This window comes from Brassica napus, chromosome C6, assembly GCF_020379485.1.
Source record: "Brassica napus cultivar Da-Ae chromosome C6, Da-Ae, whole genome shotgun sequence".
NCBI lineage: Eukaryota > Viridiplantae > Streptophyta > Magnoliopsida > Brassicales > Brassicaceae > Brassica > Brassica napus.
In genome coordinates this window covers 44,108,900-44,131,612 of record NC_063449.1, presented here as the reverse complement: position 1 = coordinate 44,131,612, position 22,713 = coordinate 44,108,900, and the positions used below count along the sequence as shown (strand labels likewise).

The 22,713-nt window shown below is 34.7% G+C and overlaps 1 protein-coding gene and 2 pseudogenes across 1 annotated transcript; 1 reads left to right on the top strand and 2 right to left on the bottom strand.

Annotated features, from left to right (window-relative positions):
* The first annotated feature begins 4,985 nt into the window (after nt 1–4,985).
* Nucleotides 4,986–8,865, top strand: LOC106405993 (tyrosine-sulfated glycopeptide receptor 1). Its single transcript, XM_013846564.3, has one exon. It carries the CDS (start codon nt 5,384–5,386, stop codon nt 8,645–8,647), a length of 3,264 nt encoding a protein of 1,087 aa, XP_013702018.2. The 5' UTR covers nt 4,986–5,383; the 3' UTR covers nt 8,648–8,865.
* Nucleotides 8,866–13,669: 4,804 nt separating this feature from the next.
* On the bottom strand, nt 13,670–16,540 carry LOC125589111 (annotated as a pseudogene).
* Nucleotides 16,541–16,926: 386 nt separating this feature from the next.
* LOC106405415 lies at nt 16,927–18,129 on the bottom strand (annotated as a pseudogene).
* Nucleotides 18,130–22,713: the final 4,584 nt, after the last annotated feature.

Sequence of the window (22,713 nt, the reverse complement as noted above, 5' to 3'; positions counted from 1 at the left end):
AAATTTAGTCAGAGACAATGCTGATGAAGACAGAAATCTTTCCAAATACAAAGCTCAAAGGAAAAAAAAAAGTTGTTGGAGATAAACAAATCTTGCATCACAAAAATAAAAGTGGATTTAAATAATATATAAGAGATTTATGTCGATTTTAAGTTGGACGTCTATAAAATTTAATATTATAGCCAAGAACTTAATATTATAGCCACATAGCTTCAAATATTACTACGACAGTACGACCAATTCGAATAGACTTTTGATGAGTCTCCTTGAGTGTCTTTATTGTATTTCAATAATATTAGTACTATATTTACAAATGCAGCTTATGGATGATATTTAATTAAATGTTCTTACTAGACAAGCATGAATGTTTTCTTACCAATAAAAATTCTCAAAGAATATGGAGTGCATTATAAACTAAAATGATGGTCTGTGTCGACTGGTTTACACATCTTTTAACACTCTTTAGTCTTTCCACAATATCGATAACCCTCTAGGCCACCACTAACTTTTACTCTCTTAACATGCGTTAATTTTTTTTGAATAAACAAGCAAAGCAAGTCAAATGTAATAGATGACGTTGGGACACCCACTAATACTGAAAATAACTTAGATAGCTAAAATCATATTGTATACGTATTTGAGCTAATGAAGATCCTTTTAGGCTTTCAAGATCAAAGGGAGTGGAAAACAATCCTCCTGCTCGAGTCCTATGTTTAAGGATCTTGTCTTTTCGCGAAGTGGAACCGTAAAGTCATTTGCAGCTTCAGGCACTCATAAATATATGCACAGAAAAATGTTTGAAAGAATCATTTTGAGAGGTTAAAATGGTTATGAAATTAAAATATCTAATCAGCCCACGTATGTTTTTTTTATAAAAATAAATTAGAATTCTAATCTTAATAAATATAAACTAGGTATTTCGCCCCGCGTATGTAGGCATAAACATTTTATAATTATTTTATGAATACATTCTTTATCAATTAAAAGTTTATAATGATAAAATAATATTTATGTTTTCTTTTATTTTAAACCATTTATTATTTATGTTTTCATTTAAATATTCTTACGTATATTTTTTTGTACATTATGTTCATTATTAATAGATAAAATTTAAAAATCACTTAATATATCTTTTCAATTATGTAAAATTAAGAATTTTACTTCATTAATATTTAGTTATGTGTTTTCTGTTTTTAAATTTTTCATGAAAAGAAACTTTCAGATAATAACACATTATGTATAGGAATTATCTTCTTATTTTTAAATATAATATTTAGATTTGGATAATTTTTATTATTATTAATTTTAGTCACTTATTTAATAAAATAATTTAAATTTAAATTCGTTTTTATTTTGTAGATAGTTTATATATTTTATTCAAGTTTATATATTTTATTCATTAACGGTATAAATAATATTAACTACAATAACTTTTAACGTGAGAGTTCGAATGCGAAAAATCATTTCGCAAATAATAGTATAAATATATGCGTTAGATTTAGATTATCGACTCATATTATTAACTTAGTATATAATCAAAACCGTATTTTCAGTCCGTTGAACCTTGGGTTATATTATAATCAAAGTTTCAACCAACAACACACACAGCAACCTGATTTCTTGCTCAAGAAAAGCAATAACTTAACATTTTAAAAAGTGTGAGTGTCCCAAGTCCTCTTAAACGATAATTACTCGAAAGGAATGTTAAGAAACTGTAACATTGTTTTTCTTAAAAGTCAAAAGATTATGGTTACTAGGCAAAATGATGAGACAAGAATTATGATCTCCTTCACCCTCTTCTTCCTATAATAACATATATCCTTTTCTTTAAATCATTCTCCCTAGATTCATATGGATTTCACATTAATCTTATATTATACTTACTATACATTCATGTCTCTTCAAAACATTGAGATAGTATTACTTTTGGTTACAAGAACTTGTCATAAATGAAAATGAATCTGTACCCGAGAATCGTCGACCCATTCCATGGACGATGGCGTATTTCTTACAAATCATTTATGTTCTACGAAGATTTTTTTTGGGCTGTAGACAGAACATTTACGGGCTTTATTAAAATCCATAAGGGAGGAGCGTCGGATCAGGCCGTAGCTAGTTAACTGTATGCGCCGAATCAGGTTATGGCCCAAATGGGTTCTAATTGAACTAACGGGTCGGTCCCTATACTGATCCGTCCTTTTCAAAGGTCAATTTGCACTCAAAATGGGTCTGACTAGTTGTCTCCTATTTTTCTTTGTTGGCTCTTTTCAGAGTAATCACTATATGTATGGTTAATTTTGCTTTGACTTTACTCAAACATCTCATGATTTGTTTTGGGCATACCAACTCAAACAGAATATTTACTAAACCATTTTGAATTCTCATCAAATATTGTTTTGAATGGTTTAGTTTCTAGATATGATTTTGGTGTTAGTTTTTATTTTTATTTTTTGTTTGCTTTAGATTTTTTTTTCCAAAACCTAAATAGTATACCTTTGGTTTTGTTTTTGCTAAGTTAAGATATTTCTTAAAATAGCACACAAATAAAGGCTTCCTTCTAAATCTACCACACCGAGCTTAATTAAAATCCCCGAAAATGTTCCCAGCTCCTAGATATAGTGTTTTCCTTAAAATTTGATTGAATGATTAAACATTTCTTTGTAAAAAAATTTAAAAACTACAGCCATTAAAGGCCATAGTTTAAGACGCACACACAAATATTATATGCATTTATATTCTAAAAGGCCTAGTGGTTAGATTTTGTTCTTTTCGCATGATCTTACCGGTCCAACTCAAAGCATACATATGTTACGTCTTTACACGATCAATATAGAAGATAAGCAATACTCCAGATTTTGTATGTGTAAAATTCATAATATATGTACGGATTTAAAAAAAAACTATTTTGTATAAAGTCAAACGTTTTCTCTCCCTTGATCAATGAAAATTCACGAGGAGAGCACATATTTCGCCTCGTCAGAAAATGTATTTAACATAATGCTATTCATATATGTAGTACCAAAACAAAGTTTATGTTATTAGGGTTTGACTTTTATACTTTTCTGTCTATTTAATTAAGAACTCCAAGTAGCACTTCTTTGAATATTTGCAAATGGTTCGAAAAATATGTAAAAGGTGACGTAATATATTAATATTCTACTACTAAATAGCTGTATCTGGAGCAGGGAAAAAGGATAATACATGTTACAAAAGGACAATATAAGCCAGGACATGTTATCTTTTTTTTTTAAGGACATGTTATCTTTCAGTGGAATTGTATGCATAAAATTGGAATATCTTAATCCAAGTCGTCGAATTGAAATGAACTGTCTTACAAGCTACACAATTATTTATCAATTAACAAGAAACATTGAAACTGTAAATTAAGAAGAAAAAGAAGAAAATTTCAGACAACAAAAAATATTTGAATGAGTTGTTTTCAAGACAGAGAAACATATAAGAGCATATCCAATCCCACTCCATAATTTACTGCAAAATGGAGTGGGGTTGGAGATGCTCTAAGCTGATGTGCTGTGTTCTGAAATGGATACGATCTCTAACCAACAAAATAACCAAAAACAGGTTATATATACATGAAATAAATATACATTAGCTATTGGCTGTTCCTCATTTGATCGTGAGCTGAGAAAACGACAAGCTTGATTAAACCTGGATTTGAGGTACGTGAATATATAAATAACAAATTGCTCGGGATTGAGAATAAGTCATTAGAGATTCTCTATATGATTTAACCTAAAATATTTCAGTGGAAAACAATAGCTAAGATGAAATAGCTTTTTTCTTATTTACATGAAAGATTAGATCCGCTTATACCGAAAGGTAAATAATAATAATATGTTATCGCTTAAGGGCTACTAATATGTTATCGATGTGTAAAGTCACACAACAGTTTATTTATTCTTATAGGATGCCTTTCGAATTCTACAATATATATATGTTATTCCAACAAAATAAATAAAATTACACCATCATTACATACTGTTACTAAACACTAATCAAAAGTATTACACGTATTAATCATTATAGCATCTTTTTAATTAGACTCCATAACATTTTTGGTTTCTACTACGCACACAAACATAATTTTTGTTTTTAAACACTAACTAATATAGCAACTTGAATTTCGTTTTTAGTTTAGTTTTTAATTTACTATTGCACTGTTTGTTTTTTCTTCAGTTTGGGATGATACTTTATAATACAATAATCCGAAAAGTAGAAGACCTTGATAAGTTTAATACCATATTGTTTTAATTAACTTGTCAGCTATCATATATATACGCCATTTGGCCATTAGTAAATTAAGAAATAAAACAACAACACATGAACAGCTTCGAGGATTTTTATAACCACAAAAAATTTAAAGTCAAACAAAATAAATAGTATCCCTTTCTAAAAAAACGTATCATTTGATCATCTTCTTTATCTACCTTTCGTTCTTTATGACCACTATCTAATGTTAAATGTGGCTTACACTTGGCGCAATAAAAGAACGAATAAAGAAAAAGAGCAAAATACAAAAGATGATTATAAAAATAAAATTAAAAATCGAAGATATATGAAAAAGGTGCAACACCACCACTACGCGCCACTTACTAACCAAGCCGCCCCAAAAGGTAAACGCCTCTCATCTTTTATACAAAAAAAAAATAATCATCATACTATTCCTCACCATCTATTTTTTTTTTTCTTATAGACTTTTGTTAATCTTATTTTATTTCACATCATAATGTTTGTGCTCATCATGATTATAATATCATCAAATTCAATTTTCATGATCAACATCATAGCACGCACGCACGCACCTCCATCTCCAAAAACATGAAATGACCCAACTTCCTTCTTGTTTTTTCTTTCATGATCACTAGTTAAAACGCATACAGCAGAAAAAAGAAGAAGAATTATATCAAACCATAAACAAATGACAACTGACAACATAACCAGATAAATCACATAACTATATTGATTTTCACAAAAATAAATATATATTAGCGTTGACTTTAACAATTACGTAGGTATTCATAGAGGAATAACAAAAAAACTATTATTACAGGAGGAATAATAAAAAGATAGTATAACAAAAAAAACAATACACACAGGCCACAACCACACTCAGGATAACATGATAAAATAAAATAAAGGCACTAAAAAGTAACTTTGGGTGTGACAAGAAGTTTTCTTCTGTTTGGTCTGACTATTCCCTTTGGTCAACGATGGTATTGAGAGCCATTTACAAGTTTCAGACACACAAACCCAGATTGGATAATGATGTCTTTTGCTTATTTTCCCTCTCTTTCGTCTCCTCCTCCTCCTTCTCCTTCAAGCTTACTCAAATCTTTCTAAGTTTTGTTCTCTTGTTCTCGCCATGATTGACGAGAAGAAGATGAGATCTACCAAATCCATTTGTCTCCTTCTGAGACCAGTACCCATGTTCCTCTTCCTCCTTATTTACGTTCTTTCCATCTCTGTCTTCTTCCTTACAGTTTCAGAAGCTGTCTGTAATCTCCAAGATCGAGATTCTCTCCTTTTCTTCTCCAGCAACGTATCATCTCCAGCTTCTCCTTTGCATTGGAACTCATCCACTGATTGTTGCTCCTGGGAAGGAATCTCTTGCGATGATGATTCTCAAGAAAATCGAGTCACTTCGATTCTTTTGCCCTCTAGAGGACTCTCAGGCAATCTCCCCTCCTCTGTTTTGGATCTCCCTCGTCTCTCTCGTCTCGACCTTTCTCATAACCGTCTCTCTGGTCCTCTCCCACAAGGCTTCTTCTCCGTTCTTGATCAGCTGACGTTTCTTGATCTTAGTTACAACAGTTTCAACGGTGAGTTGCCACTCGAAGCCAATGGAACCAGCAGAAATTTTCCAATCCAGACCGTTGATCTCTCCAGCAATCTTCTTCAAGGCCAAATCTTAAGCGGTTCTGTTTTCCTTCAAGGCGCTTTCAATCTCACCAGCTTCAACGTCAGCAACAACAGCTTCACCGGTCCAATCCCTTCCTTCATGTGCACCACTTCACCGCAGCTCACCAAACTGGACTTCTCTTATAACAAATTCTCAGGCGATATCTCTGGAGGGTTAGGCAGATGTTTGAAGCTAAGTTCTCTTCGAGCAGGCTTCAACAATCTATCTGGTGAAATCCCAAAAGAAGTCTACAATCTCTCTGAGCTCGAGGTGTTCTCTTTACCAGTCAACCATCTTTCAGGGAGGATCGATGATGGGATCACTCGTCTCACTAAACTGACACTGCTTGAGCTTTACTTCAATCAACTCCAAGGAGATATACCAAAGGATATAGGTAGACTAATCAATCTGCGCAGCCTCCGGCTCCATATCAATAACCTCACAGGTTTTGTCCCGGTCTCTCTCTCCTACTGCACCAAACTCGAGAAGCTGAATCTAAGGGTTAACCGGCTGGGAGGAACCTTATCGGTAGACTTTTCTCGTTTTCAGAGCCTCAGCATTCTGGACCTCGGAAACAATAGCTTCACCGGTGACTTCCCCTCGACGGTTTACTCCTGCAGAAACATGACAGCGATGAGGTTTGCAGGCAACAAGTTAACGGGACAGATATCTCCACAAGTACTGGAACTGAAGTCTCTGACGTTCTTTACGTTCTCAGACAATAACATGACGAACATTACAGGAGCTCTCAGTATTCTGCAAGGCTGCAAGAATCTGTCTACTCTCATCATTGCAAAGAACTTTTACGACGAAACAATACCAAGCAACGAGGATTTTCTAGCATCAGGTGCATTTCCAAAGCTCCAAATCTTCGGTACCGGTGGATCTAGATTGAAAGGTGAAATACCAGCTTGGCTGATCAAGCTCAAGAGCGTAGAACTTATGGACCTGTCACAAAATCGATTCATGGGGTCGATTCCTGGTTGGCTAGGAACTCTTCCAAACCTGTTTTACTTGGATCTTTCTGATAACCTTCTTACAGGAGAGCTTCCAAAGGAACTGTTTCAGCTGAGAGCACTCATGTCCCAAAAGGTATATGATGCAACAGAGAGGACCTATCTAGAGCTACCTGTTTTTGTAAAGCCCAATAATATCACCAGCAATCAACAATACAATCAGCTTGCCAGCCTTCCACCTGCGATATATATCCGAAGGAATAACCTGACCGGGAGCATACCAGTTGAGATCGGACAGCTAAAGGTTCTCATGCACCTCGAGCTTTTAGGTAATAAGTTTTCAGGTAGCATCCCAGATGAATTGTCAAACCTCACAAGCTTAGAGAGGCTGGACCTGTCCAACAATAATCTATCTGGTAGAATCCCTTGGTCGCTCACGGGACTCCATTTCATGTCCTATTTCAACGTTGCAAACAACACTCTCAGCGGGCAGATACCTACAGGATCTCAGTTCGACACTTTCCCAAAATCGTATTTTGAAGGAAACCCATTGCTGTGTGGCCGTGTACTGCAACTCTCCTGCACGGTTGCACCCAAGCCTTATACAAACGAAAAGGCGAGCACAACTGTTGTTTTGGGGCTTGTCATTGGGATCTTTTTCGGCGTCAGTTTGATTTTGGTGATGCTTGCTTTGTGGGTGATGTCAAAGAGGAGAGTAAACCCAGGAGACTCTGAGAACGCAGAACTGGAGATAAACTCCAACGCCTCGTACTCCGAAGTTCCTCCAGGTTCGGAGAAAGATATAAGCCTTGTGCTGCTGTTCGGAAACAGTAGATACGAAGTTAAAGACCTGACTATATTCGAGCTCCTGAAAGCTACCAACAACTTCAGCCAAGCTAATATCATCGGATGCGGCGGGTTTGGTCTTGTCTACAAGGCTGTCTTGGACAATGGGACGAAGCTGGCGGTCAAGAAACTCACCGGAGACTATGGTTTGATGGAGAAAGAGTTCAAGGCGGAGGTAGAAGTTCTGTCAAGAGCCAAACATGAGAACCTGGTCGCTCTACAAGGCTACTGCGTCCATGATAGTGCCCGGATACTTATCTACTCGTTCATGGAAAACGGAAGTCTTGACTATTGGCTGCACGAGAATCCAGACGGTCCAGCTCAGCTGGATTGGGCTAAAAGGCTTCACATCATGAGAGGAGCAAGCTGCGGACTAGCGTACATGCACCAGATATGCGAACCGCACATAGTACACCGAGACATCAAGTCCAGCAACATCCTTTTGGACGGAAGCTTCAAGGCCTACCTCGCAGACTTCGGCTTGTCGAGACTGATTCTTCCGTACCGCACACACGTTACAACGGAGCTTGTGGGCACACTGGGTTACATCCCCCCGGAGTATGGACAAGCATGGGTAGCCACTCTGAGAGGTGACGTGTACAGTTTTGGCGTCGTGATGCTCGAGCTTCTCACGGGGAAAAGACCAATGGAGGTGTTCAGACCGAAGATGTCGAGAGAAATAGTCGCGTGGGTGAATCAAATGAGGAGGGAGGAGAAACCCGAGGAGGTGTTTGATCCGCTGCTGAGAGAGAGTGGTCATGAAAGAGAGATGCTTCGTGTGCTTGACATAGCCTGCATGTGTGTGAACCAAAACCCAATGAAAAGACCGGTTATACAACAAGTTGTGGACTGGCTTAATGATGTAGACGCGGGAAACAGAAACCAAAGTAACAGAGAAGAAGCTGAAGAAGAAGAGACGAAGTAACATCTTGTGTGTGCCTTTTTTATACTTTCATCACACATTCTGCATTAAGTAAATATACACTTCATTTTTTCTTTGTGGGTCTTGTCAAGTGCAAATGTTAACCATCATTTCCATGTAAATTAAAAGTTTTGATGGTCATAGATGATGTAAAGAGCTTGGGAAAGTATGAACCTTTGTGGCTTTCCAGAATGAGATCTATATATGCAAACATGCTCGAATCACAGAATTTCAAAACCATTTTTCTAAAATCAAAATGGGTTTCATTGAACACCTCCCTAGACCTATCATGCTCTAAGAATTAAGATTGTAAAATCGAACTGAGGTTTCTAAGAGGCATTTCAGCGAACATTTGGTGTGCACAGTTACGTAAGAGACATCGAGCAAAGAACAAAGGCGAGACATGGAGCAATGAGAAGTATGCAGGACGCAAGAGAAAGAGGAATCGAAAGAAATGTGAGAATTCGATAAGCTGAGACATACCTAAACATCAATGGAGAGGAAGCAGAGACGGAGACAAAGAGAGATTTTGCGAAAGAAGTGATTTTTGTCAAAGATATGGACTTTTAACGGTACGAAGGAGCTAAAAGTTAAAACGCTGTCGTTTAGGTGTTAGAGAAATGCGGTAATAACTAACTTCCATTGAAAAATAAATTCGTTAGGTAAGCTTCTCTTGGGACATAGGAGTATGAAAAAAATATTATTTTTATATTTAAGGCCATAAAGAGCACCATTAGGTAACCTTAGCTTTGCGATCGTTAAAAATCCAGCATTTTTTTGGAATAAAGTCAAAATTGAAAAGATTATGAGATCATGTATCATACTCTATAATATGATAGTAGAAAACAAACGAGATGATTACACTTAATATATGTTTCAGAGTTCCAACAACACTACAAGAAAACAACGGCATACTGAGGGAAAAAATCGTCGGTATGTCGTCGGAATAACGCTATTCCGACGACATACCGACGAAAAAAATCCTCGGAAATAACTCTTCGGAAATTCATATTTCCTCGGAAATCCCTCGGAAATTTCCGACGGAATTCCGAGGAAACCCTATTTCCTCGGAATTTCCGAGGAAACCCTATTTCCTCGGAATTTCCGAGGACCACAAGTTCGTCGGAAATTCCTCGGAATATTCCGAGGAAGATGTCGTCGGAATATTCCGAGGGATAAACTTCCTCGGAATATTTCCAAAATTAAAAAAAAAAATTATAAATTTATTTTTTTAAATTGAAATTCGAAAATATAAAATTAAAATTGAAATAGAAAACATATTTAAAATACAAAAAATAATAAAATAGTTTTTATAAATAAAAAAATGTTTTATAAATACAAAATTAGTTTTAATAAATATGAAATCATCTTTTTATAAATACAAAATAGTTTTTATAAATACAAAAAATAATAAAAGAGTGTTTATAAATCAAAAAATGTTTTATAAATACAAAATTAGTTTTATAAATATAAATATTTTTATAGATATGAAATCATCTTTTTATAAATACAAAATAGTTTTTATAAATACAAAAAACAATAAAATAGTGTTTTTAAATCAAAAAAAATATTTTATAAATACAAAATTAATTTTAAAATATGAAATCATCTTTTATAAATCCAAAAATCGAATTTATATACAAAGAACGGTTTGTATATTTAAAAATAGTTTTTATAAATACAAAAATAAAAAAAATAGTGTTTATAAATCAAAAAAATGTTTTATAAATACAAAATTAGTTTTAATAAATATAAATATTTTAATAAATATGAAATCATCTTTTATAAATCCAAAAATCGAATTTATATACAAAAAACGTTTTGTAAAATCGAATTTATATAGAAAAAACGTTTTGTAAATACAAAAATAATGAACAATTTATAAAAAAAGTTCTAAATCAATTCAACACAACCAAATCACAATTCTAAACCTATTACACAACAAATCACAATCCTAACCAATCACCCTAACAAAAATCTATCAAAAACCTTCTAAAATCATCAAATCTACTTAAAAACCTAACAAATAGGACCTAAGAGAGTGGGATAGGGTCCTTACATGATTTGCAAGGGAATGGAAAGGATTCGCCGGAGAGATCGTCGCGAGAGAAGGTGGAGAACGCCGGAAGGAGAGAGAGATCGCCGGAGAGGAAGAAGAGAGAAATGGGGAAGAAGAGAGAAATGGGGAAGAAGATGCGTTTCAAGTTTATAAAACCTTGGGTCCGACGGATATTTTCCGTCGGAATTCCCTCAGTATTTCAATTTCAATTTTCGCTAAATATTTGGCGGCTTGTTTGCCCGGTTAAATGAAAATATTCCGAGGAAATTCCGACGGCCACTTAAATATCCGTCGGAATTTCCTCGGAATATTTTCATTAATTCGAGGAAAAAAATATCCTGTGCATGTATTTCTATTAATTTATATTGTTCCTCGGAATTTCCTCGGAATATTCCGAGGAAATTCCGAGGAACTAGTGTTTGGGGTTTCAAAACGTCAATTTTTTTTTTATAAACGCATCGATCGATGTATATATATTCAAAAACGCATCGATCGATCACGTAGATGCACCGGGCCGTAAGAATGTGATCGATCGATGAGATTATCCCATCGATCGATTGAGGATATCAAGTGTTCCTCGGAATTTCCTCGGAATATTCCGAGGAAATACCGAGGAACTAGTGTTTGGGGTTTCAAAACATCAATTTTTTTTGCCGTATTTCATTTCTTATACAATTGTAATGCATACCATTGAGGATTCTTTGTATAGATGAGCATAAACCATGGAATAAAAAATTTCAAAACGAATTGTAAGTATTCCCTTTACCGTTCATTAAAGTGTATAAGTGTTTCTCTTATGTTGTGGGGATTTCGTTCATACAATCGGAAAAGTGTTTATTATAGGGTAAGGAACAAATTTTTGACTTCATAATGAACGTAAGACCCTTAATAAGGGTTATATAGGTGTTATTCAAACCGCAAAACGTTGTTTTCGGTTTAAAAACCCTATTTCTTCGGAATTTCCTCGGAATATTCCGAGGGAATTCCGAGGAAACCCTCTTCTTCCTCGGAATTTCCTCGGAATATTCCGACGAAATTCCGAGGAACTAGTGTTTGGGGTTTCAAAACGTCAATTTTTTTTTATAAACGCATCGATCGATGTATATATATTCAAAAACGCATCGATCGATCACGTAGATGCATCGGGCCGTAAGAATGTGATCGATCGATGAGATTATCCCATCGATCGATTGAGGATATCAAGTGTTCCTCGGAATTTCCTCGGAATATTCCGAGGAAATTCCGAGGAACTAGTGTTTGGGGTTTCAAAATCTCGAATGTTTTTTTATAAACGGATCGATCGATGGATTTATGTCCAAAAACGCATCGATCGATCACTAAGATGGACCAAAGCGTAACAATGTGATCGATCGATGGGTATATGTCCAAAAACGCATCGATCGATCACTAGTTCGTCGGAATTTCCTCGGAATTTTGTAAAATCCCTATAATATTTCCTCGGAATTTCCTCGGAATTTTCCGACGGATTGATGTTTCCTCGGAATGCCGTCGGTTTTTTCCGAGGAACACATTTTTCCTCGGAATTTCCTCGGAATATTCCGACGGATTGATGTTTCCTCGGAATTCCGTCGGTATATTCCGAGGAAATTCCGAGGATTTCATTTTCCGTCAGAATGTCCGTCAGAATACCGCTGTTTTCTTGTAGTGCAAGGAAAAGACACCGAAAGTTCACATGTCGATCTCACGTATTCTACAGATATCCCTACAAATATGCATATGGGTGTTCGAACTAGAATTCGTGATAGACAAATGCATCAATAACTGAAAGCTGATTTGGTTAAACATATATGATGTAAATTTGGACGTGATGAAGAAAACAACTGAGCTTGAATTTTTTTTTTAATATTCTCGTTTAATTTAGTAATCTTTGTTTTTATGTTTTTTTTAAGTTTTATGTTTAAAATGTTATCTTTTATAATGTTTTAATTAATAAAAAATTTATTTTATTTAAAATTATTTATTTATTTTTAATTAAGAACCCCTAAATAAGAGACTACTATTAGATAATTAGTAAAATAATGATTAAGAGAGCCATATTATGGATTAATCATGCTCTCTTAGTGGTGGGTTCTTATAAGATTTATGATAATTTAAATAATAAAAAATATTGAAAAAGAAGGAGAGAGAACAACGGATGAGAAAATACGATTCTTCTTAAAGGTACTACAAACACCAAAGCTCTACAGATGTCGTTCATTTATTTGATTAAGCTGTTTAAAAATTAATTTGAAAATTAATGTTATAATTTTACTATTGTTGAGAAACATGTATGATCTCTGATCGCTGCTGATGCTAACTTCTCTTATTTTCTTTTCAAAAATATTACTTTTTGTAATTCTGACAACTGTAGACCAGAAGACCAACATGTTATTTCAAGCAGGGAGAAAATGAGTTATAGAACAAAAAGTTCTTTTTGAACAAGAAACCCTCTTTATACTATCTGTCTTCTTGATTTTGATAAAATAAGTCACTTGTGAAGCAAATAAGCAGGTAGGGTAGCCCAAACCCTAACCCATGTTGAAGGGAAACGGCACACAAGAGATAAGCTAGAGGTTTTGGAACCAACCCAAAAAGTTGAAACTTGGCAGAAACAGAACTAGAAAGTCATGGCAAAAGACATATGTAAATAAGATGTAAGACAACAAAGAAATAAATTTTTTTTTTGTATATAACAAGAAGTTATACATCAATAAGGAAAAGAGTATATATTTCCCTAGTTAGATTTGCTTGTAAACTAGTTTAGGACGACCTAGAGTAGAGGTATTGACTAGTGAAAGTTATTAAAGCTTAGTGTGTGCAGTAAGTTTTGACATTGCAAGATGTTTCATCCATGGTGACATTGCATGTACTTGCTTTCATCCACGGATATAAGATCTTTGGTAATAGGTCATTCGAACATAGAACTAGATTATTGGATATTGTTTTTAGTGTACTCATATTACATCGCCGGAAAACACACAACTTTATTGGATTTTCTTATGAAAGTAAAGAGGAGTTCACATACATGCGTGCGGGTATTATCTCAACCCATTATTATTTTAATATTACATGATGTTGAATGGGAACATCCTTAGACCTAACTTCTCAACACGAGAAGTAGTAGTAGGTAGCCGTAGTAGCATCATCATCAGCCTTCACGAACTTGACGAATAAGGTCTTAGCCTCATCGTTAGTGACAATAAGCTGTGGTGCACCTGAGAAAGCCCTTGGGATGGTTCCAACGGTTCCGTATAAGGTGGCCAACTTGTAAGTGATTCGTCTTACTTTTTCTATCTTAAACGCGCTATTTGGGCTCTCCCGGTTACGAGCGATGATAATGGCAGTCTCCTTGGTAGCCGGTGAGGAAGAATCGACTGCCCACAACCTGGAAAACTCAGTGCAGACAGGCCATATCCCAGGCCTGAACTCGATGTTTATATAGGAAGATGTGTCAATGGTGTCTCGGCCGATAACGAATGGATATTGGAAGCTAACCGGCGATACGCCCGGTTGGTTCGGATAAAGTGTTTCGGTGATGCCAAGTGGACATGATATCGTCTAATGGGGTATGGTCGTATGGAATAAGACCACCGCCGGGGTTACTCTCGGTCTTAACCGGCTGGATGAAGTATTTTTCACCGACCTTAACTGGATTTCCGCTGGAGTCCATCACCTCTTCTTCTTGGCCGTGGGTGCAGACAGCTGCAGCCAACAGGAATGCAATGAGAAAAGAGGTCACTGAAGGTTTCTTCATTTTTATTGTTTTGTTTGTGTTTTAGTGTTTTGAGTGAGTTGAGTTGAGTTGTGGAGACCAACGACATTGTACCTGTATTTATAGGAAATTTCCGCTCTTTTTTTGTCTTAATTAATTAATGCTGACAAGAGAGGAAAATGCAGAAACATTATGCACTAGTGGACCATATCCTCATTATGTCTGGAAATTAAAATCCTCACACTACTGCATCAATGATTTGATCTCTTTCATTGATGGCTCAGATGATAGACCTGAGCGTCTGACTTGAGTTCGATTTTGGTGTAGCCGTGTGCTTGAGCTTGAAATAAAGCTTCCCTGATTGCTAATCCTTCGGCAAGACACATACCCCTCCCTACTCTGATCCTTAGTTGCTGATCCAATTAATGGAAATCACAAAAGAAACACGTATGCACTTGAGATTTTTTTTTCTGTAAATGGATGATTCTTTTCAATGTTTTAATGACACCACAAGATTAGCTTCTTTTTTTCTTGGCTTCACCGGTTATCTTAATTATTCTTCTTAGGTATTAATTTCTACATAAATATTGACTGTGACTGTACGTAACAACACAACAACTACTTTTTAATACAGTTGGAGGTTGAGCTTCTCCAGAGTTTTCTTTCTTGTCTTGACACCAATATCCTCCAACTGTATTTCTTTTCAATATCCTCCAACTGTATCACAACAGCTACTTTATAATATAGTTGGAGGATATTGAAAAGAAAACTCACAATTCAGATTTATAACCACAGAATGGCACAAATCCAAGACAAGGAAGAAATCAGCAGAGAAGCGCAACCTCCAACCTTAATGTCTTTTTAATGCAACATTGGGTTACATTCCCTGAGAGTACGGACAAGCATGGGTAGCCACTCTGAGAGGCGACGTGTACAGTTTTGGTGTCGTCATGCTCGAGCTTCTCACGGGGAAAAGAGCAATGGAGGTTTTCAGACCGAAGATGTCGAGAGAAATAGTGGCGTGGGTGAATCAAATGAGGAGGGAGGAGAAACCCGAGGAGGTGTTTGATCCGTTGCTGAGAGAGAGTGGTCACGAAAGAGAGATGCTTCGTGTGCTTGACATAGCCTGCATGTGTGTGAACCAAAACCCAATGAAAAGACCAGTCATACAACAAGTTGAAGACCGGGCCGACTGGCTTAATGATGTAGACGCGGAAAACACAAACTGGAGTAACAGAGAAGAAGCTGAAGAAGAGACGAAGTAACAACTTATGTGCCTTTTTATCGAGCGAAAAAACAAAGGCGAGACGTAGAGCAATGAGTAGTATGATGATGAGATACAATGTGAAGAAGAAGAAGATGACGTGGCCCTAGATCAAAATAATGATTTCGAACGTTTATCTTTATTTAATGTTATGTTTAGTGGAAGGGTGTAGTGGATGTGCTGGTAGTAGTTTGTTTGTTTCTTTAGTTTTGTATTTAGGCATGAGCTGGGAAGAGAATAAATAAGAAGAAAAGAAAATTGCAGTAAATTGTTTTGTTTTTATTAGTTTGTTAATCGCAAACTCTCTTAGTTTTGAAGAGGGACCTTAATTGGCACCAAAGCAAACTTTGAAGGGAAAAGACCCACAAGAGATAGCTAGAGGTGTTGGAACTTGGAAGCCAACCAAAAAAGTGAAACTTGGCTGAAACAGAACTAGAAATAGTCATATAATTCATATATTATGGCAAAAGACATATGTAAAGAAGATGAAAGACAACAAAAGTTTTGTTTTTTTAAAACAAAAGATTTGTAACAAAGAGTTATACATCAATGAGAAAAGGAGTATATGTTGCCCTAATTAGAAACTAATTAGCTAAGTTACGTTAATTGCTTATCTTTGCTTGTAAACTAGTTTAGGACCTAGAGTAGAGGTAGGGCTGGGCAAAAAACCCGGATCCGAAAAACCGAACCGAATCCGATCCGAAAAAGTAGTATCGAACCCGAACTGAAATTGATTAAATATCCGAATGGGTTCAAAATTTTGGTATTTAGAGAACCGAAACCGAACCCGATCCGAACCGAAATATTTCGGGTACCCGATTATATCCGAAATTGATTTATATACCTATATATATTAATTATTTTTAGATTTAATATATATTAAGAACATCAAAATATATAAGATACTTTTAACTTATCCAAAATACTTATAAATATATACAAATAGTCAAAAGTAACATGTCTAAAATAGCTAAAGTATACTCAAAACACCAACAATACTTATTGATTCTCAATCCAAATATTCAAACCAAACCAATTTATATGTTAATTTTAGGTACTCTGACATATGTTATTCAAATTTATATGTAATATATTGTTTTGTTTATAGATTTTGAGAAATTTAAAGTATATAATGAATTTTAAAATTTTAAAATAATTTAAATGGGTTATCCGAACCCGAACCGAACCCGCAAAGATCCGAACCGAACCCGAACCAAAATTTAGAAATACCCGAATGGGGCTGAAATCTTTGAACCCGAAAACCCGAAACCCGAATAGACCCGAACCGAACCCGAATGGGTACCCGAACGCCCACCCGTAAGTAGAGGCATGACTAGTAAAAGTTATTAAAGTTAAGTGTGTGCAGTTAATAGCTTTGACATTGCATGATGTTTCATCCACGGTGACATTGCATGCATGATGTTTGTAACACATTCTCTCATTCACATTAACTTGATAGTTCTTTGCTTTTTGAACTGAATTATTGCTTCTTTCCTCCACGGATACATGATCTTTGGTAATAGGTCATACGAACATAGAACTAGATTATTGGATAATTTTTTTAGTGTAAAGTTATGTCTCATAATTACAGCGCCGGAAAACACAACTTTATTGGATTAAATTATGAAAGTAAAGACGCGTTCACATACATATGCGTGCGGGTATTATCTCAACCCATTATTTTTGGCCATGGACGAGTTTCAGGCTTTTTTTAATATTACATGATCTAAACTAGTAGAATGGAAACATCCTTAGACCTATAACTTCTCAACACTAGAAGTAGTAGTAGTAGCCGTAGTAACATCAACAACCTTCACGAACTTGACGAATAAGGTCTTAGCCTCATCTTGGGTGACAACTAACTATCGTACATCGAAGAAAGCCGCTGGGACGGTTCCAACGGTTCCGTATGAGGTGGTCAACTTGTAAGTGTGTGCTCTTGTAGCTTTTTCTACCTTAAACACGCTATCTGGTCTCCGCAGCTCACCACCGATGATAATGGCAGGCTCCTTGGCAGCCGATGAGGAAACATCGACTGCCCATAACTTGGAAAACTCAGTGCAGAAAACCCACATCTCAGGCCTGAACCTGATGTGTATCGGAAGACGTTTCAAAGCTGTCTCGGTCGATAAATGGATATTCAAAGTTAACCGGTGTACCGGGTTGGTACGGAAAGCGTGTTTGGGTGATGCCAAATGGACAAGTCGGATATTTAATGGCGTTTGGAATAAGACCACCGCCCATGTTACTCTCGGTCTCAACCGCCTGGATGAAGTATTTTGCACCGGGCTTAACTGGATTTCCGTTGGTGTCCTTCACCACTTCTTTGCCGTGGGTGAAGACAGCTGCAGCCAACAGGAATGCGATGAGAAAAGTGGCCATTGAAGGTTTCTTCATTTTGATTGTTTTGTTTGTGTTTTAGCCTTTCAGTGAGTTGAGTTGCGGAGATCAAACACATTGTACCTGTATTTATAGGAAGTTTCTGCGGTTAACGCGGTGGGACGGTAAGAAAAAAAAAAAAAAGAAGAAAATTCATTTTTTTGGGTAAATAAAACTTAAAGGTATTTATCAGCTTTAAATACTTTTTGTTCTTTCCTCATCTCACACTATGATCATTCCGTGTAGTTTAGGACTGAAATGATGGGGTTAGAATTTAAACTCTTCGGTACCCGATCAGATTTTTGATCTTTAGTACGACGGAAATGCACAGTGGTTGCATATAATAACTAATTAACTTATGGAGTTATTGTATGAACCTTATTTTACTACCGAGAACTGATATTTGTAAAGAATAATAAGAACATAAATTAAAATTTCAGTACCGAAATATAAAAGTAAAGAAGAATTGCAGAGTCGAGATAGTTAATCTCTTTTCTTAAATCTTTAAACACCCCGTAGTGTGACGGTTTCATGGCGCTCAGACGGTTTCATGGCGCTCAGGTTCCCATGATACAACTGCAGCATTGTTTCTGTTTACCATCACCGAAAAACAGAATCAATCGACCATATTTCTGTGATGTACTCTCAGACTCAAAAAAAAAAAAATATTCAAGTAGAGAATGATTTTGTTGTTGTTGATCGTATGAATCCATATTTCTAAATGAGAGCACAAGTGTTGTTTTATAACTCTCAAAGAGTAAAACGTACATTGTGACCATTATGGAGTATTCAATAACGTTTGAATTATCATTATGGTGAAATGATTCCCATGAGTAATGATAACACGTTACTTTTCAAAGTTCATTTTGTTTGATTGACCAAATCAATTGCAACAAAATACTTTCTAATGGGTTCATATTTTATATTTTAAAAACATAAAATGTTATTGTGAATAAAATTAATAAGTTAATGGACTTAGTATCCAATTAACAAATTTAATCTAAATTCAACCCAAATATTTCAAAGTGAAACAATTGCTAATTTTTCATATTTAGCCAATTTAAAGTTTTACCAGCTTTGTAAAACATTCACTTTGGATCTCCATTTCTCATTCAAACCAACTCTAATTTTGACATGTATCTACACTACGAATTCGTAGTGTCTAACATTCGGTTATTCTGACAAACGTTTTCGTCCGGAAACTTACCGAAATATGGTCTAAAACCATTTTGTCAAAAACGAGTTCCAACAATCCTCCACATGAATAGAAATTACTCTAGACACTAGAGGACTCGACAGACTTGACTTCCTAGACAAGACTCGACCTAATGACTTTTGAGAGTACAAACGAAAAATCTACTGCATGATGAGTTGGTAGCAATTTTTCAGCTTTGAACCAGTCATTGTTAATAGATATCGAATTTACTCGGCCAGGAGGTGACCATGATGTCTTGAACCTACCGGGCTTTGGTGTAAACCTAGACAATAGCTATAACACAGCTTCATTCTCTCACAGAACTACGTTCTCTATTGTGTTCATTTTGGCCGTGAACAGTCCTGGTTAATCATGAGTGAACTTGGTGGATATAGCCTTTCCTTCATTCTCCTAGAAACGGCCGCATTTCACACTCATCAGGTGATTTGCCATTAGTTTTGTTTAGAGGAGTATGATGTACTACTCCATTCATATTTCAAAACAATGGACACAAATCATTAAAAGCTAATGCTTATTCTATATTCCTTACATGTAGCACTGTTTAATCATCATAGGAACTGGGTATAGACCGAAGTCTTACAGTGCTTTGGGCAGATTTAATTTGACTTAGTTGTCTCGTTGAACCTATTTCTTGGGATCTCCAGTCAGTTAGGTAGAGTTACCGCCAAACTTCATCTTAATTCACAGGCTACCCATTCCTTTAGATGATATAACAACTTGATCTCATGACACACCTTTAATATAAGGATCCTAGGTTGTAATCATAATGAACATAATCACTTGAGATTAGTCGAGATCAATTGTTTAATGATTTTTGTCATTTTGTTTTTTTTTAAGATACAATTAATCATTGTACACAAAACTCAGTGCATGACAATAGTTTTTTTTTCCTTTTCTTTTAAAAATAAAATCATATTGTGATAACTATCACTAAGTTCATTTGGCGTCTTGCCAATGACTTTATATGGTAAGCAAAGTTTCCCCCGCATTTCTTGAGATAACTTAAGAATATGCATATTTCATAGTTCTCTCAAGTTAATTAATAAATCTAACTTGTATGTTTTGGATCTTTTACAAACATTTTTTTAGCAAATATACATATCATTACAAGATATTATTTTTTCCATCAAAACCACACAATTTTATATGATTATTCTCAACCATATTGATTTTATAAACTACAATACACATGTGAGTTTTAGTCATATTGGTCTGAAAATTCTCATTGTTTTTGCATGGTCAATATTTTTACAAATTGCATTTAAGCATTGACGAAATATAAATGTTTTGATAAGTATCAACAAACATTTTATTTTCTATGACAAATGATTTATATGTGGCAGACTTCTCCCAAACTAAATTTGGGGCGTCGACTCACTAAATCTATTTCCATATATACCATTTTATCTCTTAAAGATCAAAATGTTTTTATAATTTGATGTATTTCACCATACTTAAAACCTCGGATTTCTTTTTCTTTTTTCATTGGTCGCACATGTACTTAACAATTAAATTAAATTATACACCACAAGGAAAATATCTGAAACAAGAAATCAAAACGTTAGACATTTTTGATAATTAAAGCGAAATAATTATCTTTAACCAAGTCAAAGAAACCATTAACCAAGTCAAAGCAGTAACATATTTTGAACAAATAAATTATTTGTTCACAACTAAATGCAAAACAAATACACAAAAATAAATGCATTAAAAGCTTAAATATGCCACTGGAACAAACGCTCCACACTTGCTAATATATGCATACTAATCATTTAACTCATATTAAAAATGTTACAAGAAACGCTTGACTCTTGCTAATATATGCAAGATCAAACGCTTGAATTTTGATAAAAACCAGCCGTATAAGCATGGTTAAACCAGAAGTAAACCAAAATTAGATCATACAAGTCACACTTTTGTTTCAAAATAATTTTAAAAATCAAAGCGAAAGTGCAACACGACGGTTTCAACACGTCAATAGAAAAATCAAATCAAATTGTTTTTTTTTTCCAGACAATCTGTAACTAATGATCAACGCTTGATGATAAAGACGATTCACAGAAAAGCAATAGCTAAGATTATTATAAAAGATCCCTGCACATAATCGATCTGAAAAGATCATAACAATTGCTTGTATTTTCCATCACCATGAATTCTCGAATTCTCAAATTCATGTTTTTATGATAAAACAAGATCCGATTCCGGCTTCTTTAACCTGTTCTTAAAAATAAAAACTTTTAAGAAATATCAGTATTGTTAGTGCAAAAGCATAAACAATATTTAAAGATTTAAGAGTGTATGAACCTTATTTTACTACCATAGGACAACTGATATTTGTAAAGAATAATAAGAACATAAATTAAAATTTCAATATCGAAATATAAAAATAAAGAAGAATTGCAGAGTCGAGATAGTTAATCTCTTTCCTTAAATCTTTAAATGCCTCTGTAGTGTGACAGTTTCATGGCGCTCAGATTTCCAGGATACAATTGCAGCATTGTTTCTGTTTACCATCACCGAAAAACAGAATCTATCGACCCTATTTCTGTGATGTACTCTCAGACTCAAAAAATAAAAAAAATAAATATTCAAGTAGAGTATCTTGGTTTTGTTGTTGTTGATCCTATGAATCCATATTTCTAAATGAGAGCACAAGTGTTGTTTTATAACTCTCAAAGAGTAAAACGTACATTATTGTGACCATTATGGTGTATTCAATAACGTTTGAATTATCATTATGGTGAAATGATTCCCATGAGTAATGATAACACGTTACTTTTCAAAGTTCATTTTGTTTGATTGACCAAATCAATTGCAACAAAATACTTTCTAATGAGTTCATATTTTATATTTTAAAAACATAAAATGTTTTTGTGAATAAGATTAATAAGTTAATGGACTTAGTATCCAATTAACAAATTTAATCTAAATTCAAACCAAATATTTCAAAGTGAAACAATTGCTAATTTTTCATATTTAGTCAATTTAAAGTTTTACCATCTTTGTAAAACATTCACTTTGGATCTTCATTTCTCATTCAAACCAACTCTAATTTTGACATGTATCTACACTACTTCGTAGTGCCTAACATTCGGTTATTCCGACAAACGCCTTCGTCCGAAAACTTACCGAAATATGGTCTAAAACCATTTTGTCAAAAACGAGTTCCAACAGTTATCAAAAGGAATATGGAGTTTAGAAAATAAAAGTAGGAAAACATAGAACTTTTTCCTTGATTATTGTTTATAGGTTACACTTAATGTAAAAAAGGCTTTTAAATTATATTTAACATTGAATTCAAAAAATATAAATATATAATAACTAACATAGAAAATAAAGACGAAAGATATCACAAACCAATAACTCATGGCAAGAACACAAGATTTCAAAGCATAGAGAAGGGTTGTTGGTTGACAAAAAAAGAAAGAGTAGGGTTGTT

What these genes read in the sequence shown, in the direction of transcription:
- LOC106405993 (XM_013846564.3), top strand. Translation starts at nt 5,384, where the DNA reads ATGATTGACGAGAAGAAGATGAGATCTACCAAATCCATTTGTCTCCTT.